Raw genomic sequence first — 15,175 nt, forward strand, 5'->3', positions numbered from 1 at the left:
TCAAAAAACGACGACCAAAATGATAAAGGGGATGGAACTCTCTCGTATGAGGAAACACGAAAGAGGTTGGGGCTCTTCAGCTTGGAAAAAGGCGTTTAAGGGGGGGGGGATACGATTGAGTTCTACAAAATTCTGAGTGGTGTAGAAGAGGTAAGAGTGAATCAGGTACTGTGACCTGGATTGGCCACTTTTGGAAACATGAGATTGGGCTTGATGTACCATTGATCTGATCCAGTATGGCTGTTCTTATGTCACATAACTGTGATTGTTATTGCCCCAAAATTTTAATAGCTGGCATTGGAAAGCTTGTCTGTAGATTGCAAATATGAAACAAATGAAGAGGTGCTGAGTGAGGATCTGCTAAGGGGAAGAAAAACTCCATCGGAATATCTTATCTGCTGGCATTCAGACTTAGAAAAAAGGTGTGAGTACTTCTGCAACCACAGTATGGCTGGGAAACATTGTGTCACCAAAGCTGTTGCTCAGGTTACAGCTTCTGTCTCTCTGCAGACAGAAAAATGTTGCCCAAGCAGAGGAAGTGGTTCTATGTGTATGATGTCTTCAGCTTTAATCCCTCATGAAGGAAGTAAAGGAACTGAAAGAAGAGATAGCAAGACTGAAAAGCATCTGTGAGAATGAGAGGTACATTGATGAAATGCTTCATGAGGCATCATAGATTTTGACCCTGGACAAGCCACTTAATCCTCCACTGCCCCAGGTATATTAGATAAGACTGTGAGCCCACCAGAACAGATAGGGAAAATGCTTGAAGTACCTCTACGTAAACTGCTTTGAATGTGGTTGTATAACTACAGAAAAGACGGTATACAAGTCCCAATCCTTTTCCAGCAGTGGGGGAGAAGTGCCATGCTGAGGGAAGACAGCTGGACTCAGATTACAGAACCCTGCAGAATGGATACTGTGACTCCACCTGTCCTTGAACTGAAGAACTGGTATGCAGCCCTGGAAGTGGAGATGATAGCAACCCAGGAAGAAGACCAAAGCTCAAAATCCCCTATGACCACTAGGAGATGTAAGGTAGTGGTAGTTGGTGATTCCCTTCTGAGGGGTACAGAGGCACCAATCTGCAGACCAGACATGATGTCCCGAGAGGTATGCTGTCTACCTGGTGCCAAAATACAAGATGTTAAGGAGAGCTTGCTGAGACTCATCAAGCCTAATGACTATTATCTGATGTTGCTCATCTATGTTAGCACTAATGATACTGCTAGGTACCCCTCCAAATGTTCTCAGAGAAAAGGTGAAAGAGTCGGGTGCGCAGGTGGTATTCTCATTGATCCTCCCTGTGAAGGGTAAAGGGCAGAGCTCACATCCTGGAGATGAATGCGTAGATGGTGTTGTTGAGAGCATTTCGGCTTCCTGGACCATGGGATGATTTTCCAACGGATGGTGTGCATCTATCAAAGAAGGGAAGAAGTGTTTTCAGCAGCAGACTGGCTAACCTACTGAAGAGGGCTTAAACTAGAATCATTGGGGCAGAGTGATCAAAGCCCCCAGGTAAATATAAACCCTCAGGTAAGTGAATCACTAAATACCTCTGAACAAATTGGAAAAAGGGCCAATATCCGGAAAGCAGAATATATTAATGTTCGAAGTATGGGAAAAAAGGTTCTGGATCTAGAGGCTGTGATGGAAGAGGCTGAGTTGAATTTAGTGGCAATCATGGGGCATGGTTCATGGAGAACAATGATTGGGATGTAATTATACTGACCTATAATCTGTTCAGGAAAGACAGGGTAGGAAGAAAAGTAGGAGTGGCTTATATGTTAAAGATCATATTAAAGCCACACAATTGCAGGATCTGTAAGGAAGGGAATGGAAAATGTATTTACATTGGTGTGATATACAGGCCTCCTTCGCAGACAGACGTGTTCAGAGATTTAACAGACATTCAGAAAATTGTTGTAAAAGGGAAAGTATTACTAATATGTGATTTTAACAGGCCAGATATTGATTGGGGTATCCCTAGGTGGGGTCCTCTAGACGTAGGGAGATCATGGATTCTCTACAAGAACTGTTCCAGCAGTTGGTAATAGACCCCCATACAGGATGGGACCATACTTACAAATGGGGAACGTGTTTGATGTTTCAGTAACATAGTAAATGACAATAAATAAAGACCCGAGTGGTCCATTCAGTCTGCCCAACCATACATACACTATAATTTAATCATTTAATTTAAATGGTCCCTTTGCTTAGATATTTCTGGTCCAAAAACCCAGAGCTCTGCCCGGTAGTGTGCTTAGTCTTCATCAAAACTTACTCCAGCCCATCTAAACCATCCCAGCCATCAAAGCCCTCCCCAGCTGAATGTCCCTATAAGGGACACAGACAGTAGGTGATAATGTCACCCAGTGATCACCACATGTTGTGGATTAATATTAACACCAATTCTTCTGTGTGCTGAGTGAATCCAAGCAAACTACTCGATACAAACTACAGCATTTTTTCACATATGCTCAGAATTGTGTAACTCCCCCAGGAAATTACCCTATAGGGGAACCCACCACCCAGTCACTGCACATGTGTTAGTAATTTATTGAAAAATAATAATAAATGTGAATCAGAAACAGAAAAATGAAGGCAGATAAAGACCAAATGCCATCTACTATGCCTTCCTCTTCCTAAGAGAGCCAACATACTTGTCCCAAGCTGTCTTGAATTCAGATACACTTTTTATCTCCAGCACCTCCTACAGGAGGCCATTCCACACATTCACCATCATTTCCATGAAAAATGCTTCTTCCAGAATAGACTATTGTAACTTCATATATTTGTTAATGACTGGTTGGAAATGTATTGGCCCCGTCTCACATCAGTATTTTCTAATTAAAAAAACAAAACAAAACAACCTTGGGCTTGGATTGGCCCATCCCTTTATTTTCATGAAGAGATCCCTTAAAGTTGATCTTTTACTAGCGTTCTGGATAGTCATATGTTGTGAGTAATACATATGTATTCTCTTGATAAGGTTGCTTCCAGTATCCAAGAGGGTTTCTAGGGACACCCAAGTCACTTGTACTCCCTCTTTTTATGGCATTACCTTTTTTTTTTCCTGGGGTCTGACTGTTCAACCCCTAACCCTTGAGAAGGTGCAGTCCATATGAAGGCAGTGTTTTTGAAAATAACCCTCCTCCCCACAAACAAAGCACCTAAAGCTAGGGTGAGTTTCCTTTTGGGGACGGCTACTTGTGGCTTCCCACTTTACCTTCCCCAGGTCCAAGGGCTTAGGGAACCCCTTCTCTTCTTAAGATTTCCCACCTCCTCTGTATGGTTTTCTTAAGGGTGAGCTCCTTTCTCTCCACCCTTCCTCCATTTCCATATATCTTTCTACGAGTAAGCCAGCCTCCTCTATTGATCTGGTCCCTTGACTAGTAACCCAGGATTTTACAGGGGAGGGTAAAATAGTTAGAAATTGGTAAGAGGCCGATATAATAGCCACTTTGTGGCAGTGGCCACCCATTCTAAAGTGACCAAGAATGCCTCCGGGTCATCCTCTGGCCCCACCTTGATAAGGGCAATCTCCTAGTCCAGTCTACACATGAAGTCCCAGCTGCATCAGCCGAAAGTCTCACCTCTAAGAGTCCTGTTGGGTCTCGTATCTGTGGCAACCAGCTATGAGATTCTTCAGCTCCAGGATCTGCATTTCTATAGGCTGTTGCACCTGTTGTTTCAAGGTCCTTGAGAACCTCGGGCCCATCGCCTCTTGTCGAGACTGCATCTGTTTGTATCCTAATTATTTCCATTCTCATTCTTGCTTATATTTAATTGTTGTAAATCTTTTCTTGTGTACTTAGAGTTTATCAGTATATAGCCAGAGAGTTAGAACTTGGTAAGCTGAATAGACATGGTCTCTTATCATTATTCTGTAGTACAGAATAATCATACCTAACCACATCTCTACCCTTAGTCTGTCTGATTATTACAATATTCATGCAACCGTGGTGGGGATGGGAAACAGGATACTAGGAATGAAGCACTGAGGCCACTTGCCGATCCCCCATCTACTGGAAGCTCACAGAACGCAAAGGGACAGGTTTCCACCCATTTGGCCAAGTCCTTTATATAGGATATGTACCCTTAATAATGGTAAGTGCAAAGGTTAGGTGGGGTTGGATTGATGGAGACAGAGTTAAAAGTATGCCATAAACGGAGAATGAGAATCGATGCTATAAAAACATTTATTATCGATTGAATCAACCAGTATTTTAATTTGTTTATAATTTTTTTCTATGGACCTTCAGAATACAGCCAGGCACAACATACTTCTGGTTGTTTCTATCTCCATTGGTCCAAATTTTATTGAATTCTTATATGTATATTCTTTTCATAACTCTTAAAATGATTTTCACTTAGTTTTTAAAGTAATTCCTCAGTGCATTAGTTGTCTTCCACTAAACCACCTCTCCCGATATGCAGGAGCTACTATCCGTTCTAGATGGTAGCTCCCACAAATGCTTTAGTTCCCCTCGACCCTCAAGAAAGTTTCCAGTGAAACATGCATGTTGGGAGAGGTGGTTTAGTGGAAGACAACTAATGCACTGAAGAATTACTTTGAAAGCTAAATGAAAGTCATTTTAAGAGTTATGAAAAGAATATGCATACTGTATAAGAATTCAATAAAATTTGGACCGATGGAGATAGAAACAACCAGAAGTATGTTGTGCCCAGCTGTATTCTGAAGGTCCATACAAAAAAATAATAAAGAAAAAATTATAAATAAATTAAACTACTGATTGATTCAATTGGCAATATATGTCCCACAAATATATGAGAGTGGATCCAGTATTGGGATTATACACTAGTACTTGAACTTTGATACTGAGAGTGTTGTGCTAGATATAGTGGCTTGAGTTTTGAGCATAAAGAGAAAGACACCCTGTTTGGTAAGGAATAGTTTTTATTTAATTTAGCTTCTAAAGTGCATAGTACAGAACACATAGGATCATTTGGGTAATTGTGCAAATTATACCAGGGGGGCTTACACGAGAATATGAATGGTAGAAAGGACCTGAGGTATTTACCAGTACAGTATTTGTTAATCAATCCAATATGGCTGAAAGAGAGAGAGAGTAGATTCTGTTTCAGCCAAAGAACAAATAAACTGAACTCAATATAAAACTGTCCTGTCGTCAGATACAAGGAAATCCAGCGTAACTTTTACAATGTGCTTGTTTTGTTAAAACCATATACAGCCTGCTGTAGCTAAAAGTTCATTTCATACAAGACTTCCCCCAGTGGTTAGTAAGAATGTGCAACCCATCTGAAGCTCCTTACAGCAATAATAGTTTCAGGGATTCTGCGACACCGTTGGCCCAGAAGGAAGCAACATACCCTTAACTCCTTGGAGCTAGTGATCACAACATATCTAAGGGCATGGTTTCTAAACCTTTTCACCCAATTTCATGCCTATGGTAGGGAAAGTTGTGTGTGTGTGGGGGGGGGGGGGGTAAACATTGATATAAATAAAGTCCTAAAATCTGTATGCAGCAAAGTTCATCGGTTAAGATTATTATGGATGATAAAAACAAAACATCAAATGAGGGCCTAAAGCACAAATCGGAACTCCTACTGCAAAGGATAACTAGAGTTACAGATATTTCATTCCAAGAATATTTTTGCTGCAAGGAAACCCTCCCCTTAAATTGCATTTTCTTTCTTAATTTATCAGTAAAAGTCCTCACTGTGTCTTTTTATTGGGAGAGAGATGTCCTCTTTCTTTTTTTTCCCCCGGCAATTAAATAACAGGAAAAAAAGCAGAATGAAGTATGCTTGGCTGTTATAAAAATAAGCATCGTGGCCTAGGAAGTCTGTAAAAAAAGTCTTTAAGAATTGGACAGAGTTCATTCAGCCTGAAAATTGTGGCAAAAGTAAACAGGTAAAAGGAGCTCTACAAGTTTAAAAGATTAAATCAGCTAAACATGATTACTCTTAATAATTGTATTTCTTTGTGTTTATATCAGCCTCCTTAGGTCAAAGTTTAACATGTTGTTTCCCATTTCGGACCAGGCTGCATGCCGCGCTCCATCCATTTCTGAAGCCAGTCGGTTGCTTGAGAGCAGAGCATGGTTCTCGCCACCAATCTCTGCCTTACAGTCTGGGCATGTGCCTCTCTGCGTGGCTCCACCACATTCTGTGATCAAGTAAATATGATTGTTGGGACATTTGAACCAGTGGCCCTGTGGCGAAGCCATAGCTCTAACAATCATGACCCGCTCTTCTTCAGATATCCCTAAGCCTGAACAAGGAAGGCTCTCTTTCAGTTCCATCATTTTTGTCTTCACTAAACTTTCGTCTTCCTTAGTGAATTTCTTGCTGCTCTCCAGGACGCTCCGCACCTCGGCGATTTCTGCTTGTGTGGTGGCATTGACCCTACCAGCTGCCATTTTGCACCTTACAAGGAGTTCTACCAATAGAGTCAGCCTCTGTATCTCACTTTGAAGGTCCAAAAGCTCTTGTTCTGTAAACCTATGCTGGGGCTTGTCCATCCAACCCTGAATCTCAATCACCCTCTTCCGCAGTCCTTCTTTCTCGCCAACATCTATCTTATTCAAAGATGCCATTAGTTCAGCTAGTCTTTTATAAAAAACTATTAAGTTTTCAAGAAAGGCAAGTGTCTTCAAGGACAGATCAGAGGCCAGGAACTTCTCTTGCATCATGCGGTATTCCATGGGAAAGTTCCTTCGAATGTCTCGCATAGTCAACAACTGGTCCTGCAGCTGCAGCCGTTTATCTGCTATTTCACTTGCTGGGCCCAGGATCCTCTCTTTCACTCTCTCAATTTCTTCTAGCCGTTGATTGATGATGGTGCCATATCTAAGGTTCTTCCTGATAGGGGTCTGACATTTGGGACAGACTTTGAGTTTAATGACTACTTCCTCTTCACTTTCCTTTTCATTCATGAAATAATCAAGGCCACCGACCTCAAAAATGTGGCCGCAGTCCTCTAGCTGGACGTAGCGGGCATCCGGCTCGTCCTCGTTGCCAAAGAAAATCTGGGTGATCTCGTCATGGTGACACACACGACACTTTGTAGGGCATGGCTCCCCACAGAGTCCAATGCAAGGATGCCCACAGTCCAGTCGCTTGGTGCAAGGCACATTGCATGGTGGTCTGTCACATGGCTCGGAGCACAGCTTACTACATTGGTAGTGTTGGCAGCTCCACTCGCATGGCTCTATACATGGGATACACGTCTCCCCACATTTCCGTTTGCATTGGCTATGGACACAACGATTCTGACATACCTTCTGGCATGGAGGGCATTCATTTGTGCAAGGCTCTTGGCATACGTGTGAGCAAATCAGGAGGCGAGTACAGGGTCGTTTACAGTACTCGTGGAATCGTCCTCCGAAGCAGTCATAACAAGAGCCTGGACAAGCGTGACCACATTCCAAGGTGGTGGAGCATTTGGTCTTGCATTTCACAGGCCTTCCATACAATAAGTCCTGCTTCATTGAACACATGATCTGCTGTTCATGGCCACACTTCAGCACATCTGTAATCTCTTCAGGGCACAACTCGTCACACTCTTCACCACATGATAAACTACATTGATGCCCACATCTGAGAATATTTTGACAAGGTTCCTTGCAACAAAAGTCTTCTGCAGGAACAGAACATGGGACCATCTGAAGGTGACCACACTGGGGGATGGTTTTACGCACTAGCACGCTACACTCTTCACAGGCCTCAAAGCAAAGCTGAGGGCACCTATGCCCATCTGCACAGAGCACCTTCTGGCAAGGTTTTATGCACTGAAATTCTGTATGATCTGAGTCATAAGGATGGCAGGCGCGTGTGCAGACGTGCCCACAACTCAACCTGAACTCACAGGGGCGGCTACAACCACCTTCTGGCACCTTGCGGAAGTCATCTGCTTTTGATACCTGAGTTTTTGTGTCGGGATGATTCTGGCAGCATAGCATGAGCGATGGGCCCACCTGGCCCCTTTCCCTCAGAGTATGTATAATTTTGCTCCAGAGAGGTACCTTGCCTAGCATTTTCATGTTTCCAATGCAATACAGCCCTTTCTTGGCTCTAGACAGTGCCACACATATCCGATTGGAGATCTGGAGAAAGCCAACCTTCTCTTCCCTGTTACTCCGAACAAGTGAGAGCAGGATAATATCATTCTCTTCCCCCTGGTACTTGTCCACAACATGCACTCTCACGCCAGAGAATACCTTAGCAGGCATGAGTTTGCGAAGACTGAAGAGCTGTCCAGTGTAGGTGGTGAGGATTGTAATCTGAGAGAATTTATAGCCTTGACACAGGAAGTACTTGCAGAGCTCTACCACAAACTGAGCCTCGTGTTGGTTCTGATGACTCTTGCCATCTTGGACTGCCTGCTCAAGGAACTCATGCTCCACAAAGAAAAGATTAGATGATACTCCCTAAAAACAAGCAGAGAAAAAAATAAATCAGTACAATGCTATAGCGAGTTATTTTTTTTTTTCCATTATTTTTTATTTTCAAATTTTACATAAAGTGTACAAAATATTAAAATACATTTGATAAATACATAGTATCACTTTTATATCTAATACATTATATATCTAAGTTTGATTTTCCCCCTCACCCTCCACCCTCCCTTTTATTAATTTAATATGATATTTTTAATTTTCAAATTTTACATAAAATGTACAAAATATTAAATTGCAATTGATAAATACACAATATCATTTTTATATCTAATACATCATATTCTAAATATATTTTTATCACCTCTCCCTCCCCCCACCCTTCTATTACTTTTTATTCATACATTACTTATTGTATAACATATTATAACATATTATGTAGATATTTTTTTCATTACCCCCCCTCTATGTGTGTCATAAAAAAGATATTGAAAAGAAGAAGAGAAATATTAATATTTATTCATTGCAGTATTTTGTCAATGGCCCCCATATTTTTATGAATTTAGTATATGTCCCTCTTTGTATTGCTATTGTTCTTTCCATTTTATATATATAGCGAGTTATGAAAAGTAAGGGTCAGGTCAGTACACCAGTAGTGGCACTGTTGACTACCAAGTGGGAGATCTGGCTTCAGTTTCTGATCCTGGCCTTTGCTCCCCAAGCCAGCAGAAGTTGGGGATGTAATGGAAACAACATTCAGAATTACTAGTAAGGAACCAAATAGATACTGCATATATTTGAATATTTACCGAGGTAATTTTTTTTTCTCCTATAAAGGGGAGAAAAAAAAGTTACATCAAAGATAAACTGAAGTGCCTTGCCAGACTCTGCACCCAGCTCCTTCCTCCCCTGATCCCCGGGCCTGCCTTAAGACCTGGTAGTCCAGCAGTGAACTGAGAAAAGAGCAATCCCTCCTATATCGTGTCCTGGCTTACTCTGAACCACCCCATCTCCTGGACCTCTATAGCCCGGAGAGCCCTGGTGGTCCCGCAGTGAACCGCAGCTGGAGCTATCTTTCTATGCTCCTGCCCTGTGCAGATCCTCCTTCGAAAATGACTGCCATGAGTTCCCGCGGCAACCTCGTGAGACTGTGGGAACTCTCAGCAACCATTTATGGAGGGAGGCAGAGTGGTTCAGAGTTGGTCGGGACAGGATGTGGGAGGGATCACTCGTGGGAAGCCTGCAACAAGTCCAGAGGGCAGGGGGTTCTTATGTTTTATGTTCAAGACCCCCGTTTTTGGGCCATTGTTTGATAGCTCCTAGTGAACTGACTCAAGTAGGGTACAAGGGTAGCTGTTCAAAGAAAGCTGTGGTCTGACAAAAGACTGTCATACAAATGGCTGGGCAAGAAGGGAAAATAATGGGCAGTAGAAAAAGCAGGTCTCTGGCACAGTATCCCCCAAGGAGTCAGTTGTGCTGGGGGGGGGGAGGGTTGGCTCTTAGCATTAAATATCTGGGTTATGTGCCCGGTTAATAGCAGGTTTGTTATTCTAACTTTGGGCTACATTTACAAAGCCACAATAGTGATCCTGCTGTTCCTATAGGCTTTGGTGCATTTGCCACAGGAAAATCGCTACTGCAGCACTGTAAAAGGGGCCCTTAGCTAATTACCAATCTAAATACTGTAGCTAACTGGCTCAGTTGATGCTCTGTCCTGTCTTCTCCTAATTTAGCCAACTGAATGACTGGCTAACAGGGATATTCAGCTGCAGTACCCCGTTACATGCCGCAGAGTATTCCGGACTGGCTACTTCAATGAGGTTTAACCGGGCAGGAGCCTCTCCTGCTCAGTCAAACCCTTTTGAATATCAACCCCTTTAAAAATAAAAATTAACATTCTCATGCTAATAATCAACAGGGTGTTCCATCATGCAGCTCACCTTGATTGCTTCATAATCCAGAACTGAGGGGTGGTTGGCAAGTTCTTCATAGATATGAGGTGTCAGGAGTCGAGCAATTTCCGGTCTCATGCGGTGCTGAGAACATTGAATGCATATTTAAGACTGAGGACTGAGATTGTGTTTGCATATATAGCCTGTTGTGTGTCTCCGCATTAAACAGATTTCAAAACACAGCCAGCATGCATCTTTGATTCCAAGCATTGCGCTTCATTCTCCTTGCTTGCTCAGTTACAGAAAAACATCCAATGCAGTGGCATAGTAAGGGGATGGGGTGGGGTGGACTGCCCCAGGTACTGTCTTAGTGAGGGTCTCACGGTCTTGGGAGCCACATAAAAATTCAGGAGCAGGCCTAAAACATAGCGAGCATCACTTTTGCTCTCAGGGAAAATCTGTGCAGGATCCTGGGCAAATTTCATCTGAATTCTACACTACCACGGTCAGGGCAGGATTAATTTGTCGAGGGCCCCTAGGCACACAAGTACACTGGGCTCCCTGCCCCGCCCCCATGTATTTACTTCTTTATTTCCACTTTATTTCTTTTATTTTAAAATTCAAAACAAACAAAGATTACCATACCAGTGCCAGTGTACAGTTTTTCTTCTATGCAACCTCCAAACATCTCTGAACAAAACTCCCCTTCCTTCCTAGAGGAAGAGATCTTCAGCTGGCAGGGCTTTGGAAAGCCCACCAATTTGTATTTTGTATTTGGGTAGGAGGCACGGGGCATAGCGGGAAGAAAATTTAGTGCCTATCATTTTATTGGACTAATACATTTCTTTCTTAGCTTTCAGAGGTTAAAACCTCTTTCTTCAGATCAGTAAACTATACTGTTGTTACAGTATCCCTGTCCTGACCTGAGGAAAGGAGTCATGGTCTCTGAATTAGTAAAAAAATATATTAAAATTAGTTCAATAAACAGTATCATCTTATTTCCATTTTCTGTTAATAAACGATTATCAACACAGCTACAATAATATCTTATCCTAAAGCAAAAATAAATAAATAAAATAAATATAATTTTTTTCTACCTTTGTTGTCTGGTTTCTGCTTTCCTCATCTTCTCATCATTCTCTTCCTTCCATCCACTGTCTGCCCCTTTCAGAAAATGTTTGTCTCTCTCTGCCATCTCTGCTCCTGCCCCCTCCCCCACTTGGTCTGGCATCCATCACCTTCCCTCTGTTCCCCTCATTGTCTGGCATCTCTCTCCTTCCCTCCCCCCTGTGGTTTTTAGCATCTCTCTTCTCATTTCCTTCAGTCAGATGTGATATCTCTGTGTCCTTCCCCGTTCTTTGGTATCTCTCTCCTCTCTCTTCCCTTTCCTTCTCTGGTCTTTCTTCTCTATTTTCTGCCTCTGTCTAAATTAAATTCTTTCTTACTATTCAGCCCTCAGTTTCCCTCTTTTCACTGTGTCTACTCACAGCTTGCCATCCCTTTCCTTCACCCATCCACTATCTCACTAATTCTATCTTCTTCCCCCCATCCAGCATGTGGGAAAGCAGTAGCAGAGGTGAGGGCTGGGCACAAGTTCTCCCCACTTCCATCATCTGCCCTGCTCCCTTCTGTCTCCCTTCTCCCCACTTCATCATCTGCCCTGCCCTTCCCCGCCCCTTTCTTCCCACATCCATCATCTGCCCTGCTCCCTTCTGTCTCCCTTCTCCCCACTTCCATCATCTGCCCTGCTCCCTTCTCCCTACTTCCATCATCTACCCTGCCCTGCCCCTTTCTTCCCACATCCATCTGCCCTGCTCCCTTCTGTCTCCCTTCTCCCCACATCCATCATCTGCCCTGCTCCCTTCTGTCTCCCTTCTCCCCACTTCCATCATCTACCCTGCCCTGCCCCTTTCTTCCCACATCCATCATCTGCCCTGCTCCCTTCTGTCTCCCTTCTCCCCACATCCATCATCTGCCCTGCTCCCTTCAGTCTCCCTTCTCCCCACATCCATCATCTGCCCTGCTCCCTTCGGTCCCCCTTCTCCTCACATCCATCATCTGCCCTGCTCTGCGTTGCCCCCTTCTCTCTCTCCCTCACCACTCACCTTTCACTCCTATTTTTAAATTTTAGAATGGCAACGATCCCCCCAAGCATCGATTGGCAACGCAGCCCCCCCCCCCGATCAGCAACACGGGCCCCCCTCCCTATCGACAGAAAGTAATACAAACGAGCAATGCAGGTAAGAAAGGCAAGGGGATCTGTAATTTTGCAAGCGGTGCTGCTTGCCCAAAGCTTCCCTCTGACGTGTACGGCAACCTGCGTGCTTCCCAAGCGATGTCAGTAATTGCACTGATCTCCCTTTTTTTTTCTTGCAGCATCCCATAGCATTCCCTTCCCTCCACCTCACCTGGTAGTTCAGGCGGACAAAAGGCATGTTGACCCTGATCAGACGTTCAAAGAGTGAAACCTCCAGGTTAAAGTTCTTAGCCAGGTCATACACATTAGCACTGGGCCGCAACTGAAAGAACCAGGATAAAAATAAGAGATTTTGTGATTTTTATCTTAGAAAGGTGGCATATCAGATCTCATCCCCTTTCCCCTTAGGCATGGAATTTGTATGGCCTATGCGTTATTAGTAGAGAGAGCCTAATCATTATGGCTTTCTTTGGTTTTTAAGACCTCCCTTCGCAGGAAGGTAAGCTGTAAAGAAGGAAGGGGTGGTTATGCTTACTTGCTGGTGGTCGCCGATGAGGATCAAATGTTTGCATGCTTTGCTCAGTGTGGTAATAGTGTGAGCCTCTAACACTTCAGCCGCCTCCTCGACAATCACAATCCGTGGTTCTACCTTCTGCAGGATCTGGCGGTATTTTGCTGCGCCTGAGAGAAGTAAGAGAGCGGTCTCCCTGAGCAACTGGACTGAGAAGGACACTCCTAGTGACACAGTTACACTTTGGGCCGGATTCTATAACCAGCACTGGTGGTGGCGGCTGCCTTAAAAGTGGCTGCCAATCGTGTGTCAATGATGTGACGGCACCGAGTACAGAATCACGCCTCCAGTAAAGGTATGCACCAGAAATACAGGCCAGGCGTTCAATACTGGTCGCCGTATCTTAAGAAAGATATGGTGGTACTTGAGAGGGTCCAGAGAAGAGCAACAAAAATGATAAAGGGCATGGAGAACCTTTCGTATGCTGAGAGATTAGAGAAGCTGGGGTTCTTCTCCCTAGAAAAGCGGAGACTTAGAGGGGATATGATAGAAACTTACAAGATCATGAAGGGTATAGAGAAAGTAGAGAGGGTCAGATTCTTCAGACTGGCCGGGGAAACCAAAACTAGAGGGCACTCGGAAAAGTTGAAGGGAGACAGATTCAGAACAAATGCCAGGAAGTTCTTCTTCACTCAGAGGGTGGTGGACACCTGGAATGCGCTTCCAGAGGAAGTGGTAGAACAAAGGGGGATTGTGGGATTAAAATGGGACTGGACAGGTTCCTGAAGGAAAAGGGGATTGAGGGGTACTATGCAATACGGAATGCTTTAGAGTAATCGATGACTTACAGGTCATTTGACCTGGGGGGCCGCCGCGGGAGCGGACTGCTGGGCATGATGGACCTGTGGTCTGACTCAGTAGAGGCGATGCTTATGTTCTCATCTCTAAGCACTTTAGACCGCCTAATGCCATTTCCAGCGTTAGCCACGCTCACGGTGGCGATAGGCGTCCTAAAGCACCTACGTGGGTAAAGTTCCAGCACCTTGAAGAGACTGCCCTAAAAGCTTTTACATATTTTATTTTTAGTCATTAATTGGTAATTATTAACCGTCTTTTATGAAGAGTTTCATCCAAGGCAGTTTATATTGAATAATAGCCAGGTACTCTCAAGCACTTTCCTATCTGTCCTGGGGGGCTTGCAATCTAACTATGTTACCTGGGATAATGGAGGTTTAGGTGCCTTGTGCAGGGTCACAAGGAGCAGCGCTGTGATCAAACCCACAACCTCAGGGCCTTGAGACAGCAGCTCTAACCACTAGACCACGCCTCCACTCCTCATCTGTACTCGGCTCGTGCCTTTTTCAGTCGTTGCCCAAGATCAGTTACGTTCAAGTACTTGTCTTATCTTAGTGCTTTCCCAGCCAGATAAAATCTCGTCTAACCTGTGGTTGTCATCCCCACCACCTTGGATTCTCTCAGAATTAAGAGGTCTTCTTGAAGTCTTAGCTCAGCCAGTCTGTCAGCTGCTTCCTGGTGTTCCTGTTCATGTTGCAAAATCTTTCTTCGTATATCTGCCTGGTACATCTGCAACCAGTGCCTGTAAAGCCACATTAAAAAAAAAAAATAATTTCAGATCCAGAAGCAAAGGGAGAACAGTATAGAAAATTGGCTAAATAGTGTGAAGTTTCAGCCTCTGATAACCAGAGCTGGGATTGTGACATCATCATGCCTTATTCCACCAACGCCCAAGAGCCAACCTCAGCAGTGATGTCACAATGGCGTGATTGTCCTAGACTTGGCTCGCTTTGGCTACATTTTGATTTCTAGAGTGGGGCAGTGCAGAGAATGACACGGGAACAAATTTTCCCCCGTCCCCGCGGGAACACAGTTTCCCATCCTGTCCTCGCGAGTTCTTTTCCTGTCCCTGCCCCATTCCTCTAAGCTCTACCTTAACCGCACAAGCCTCGAACACATGATTTTAACGTGTTTGAGGCTTGTGCAGATGAGGACGGAGCTTGCAGGAATGGGGCAGGGACAGGAAAAGAACTCGCGAGGATAGGACGGGAAAATGTGTTCCCGCGGGCACGGGGAAAAATTTGTCCCCGTGTCATTCTCTAATGGGCATCAATGAAAAAAACCTGCAGAAATAAAAAGAGCAGTCTCTGGATATATCCATTCATGAACATATTTT

General features: G+C 43.9%; 1 protein-coding gene across 4 annotated transcripts in view; it reads right to left on the minus strand.

Moving 5' to 3' along the window:
* Nucleotides 1–4,909: 4,909 nt before the first annotated feature.
* The window catches only part of ZNFX1 (zinc finger NFX1-type containing 1), a 48,509-nt gene continuing 38,243 nt past the window's right edge, over nt 4,910–15,175 (minus strand). For all 4 annotated transcript variants that reach the window (XM_033963315.1, XM_033963318.1, XM_033963316.1 and 1 more), the window contains 5 exons: nt 14,427–14,581; nt 13,009–13,154; nt 12,685–12,795; nt 10,325–10,420; nt 4,910–8,417 (listed from right to left, as the gene is read on the minus strand). In XM_033963315.1, the coding sequence (XP_033819206.1) occupies nt 5,976–8,417; nt 10,325–10,420; nt 12,685–12,795; nt 13,009–13,154; nt 14,427–14,581 (2,950 nt within the window). In that variant the 3' untranslated portion in view covers nt 4,910–5,975. The remainder of the gene's footprint in view (nt 8,418–10,324; nt 10,421–12,684; nt 12,796–13,008; nt 13,155–14,426; nt 14,582–15,175) is intronic.

The sequence above is a fragment of the Geotrypetes seraphini genome, chromosome 11 (assembly GCF_902459505.1).
Source record: "Geotrypetes seraphini chromosome 11, aGeoSer1.1, whole genome shotgun sequence".
In the NCBI taxonomy this organism is placed as follows: domain Eukaryota; kingdom Metazoa; phylum Chordata; class Amphibia; order Gymnophiona; family Dermophiidae; genus Geotrypetes; species Geotrypetes seraphini.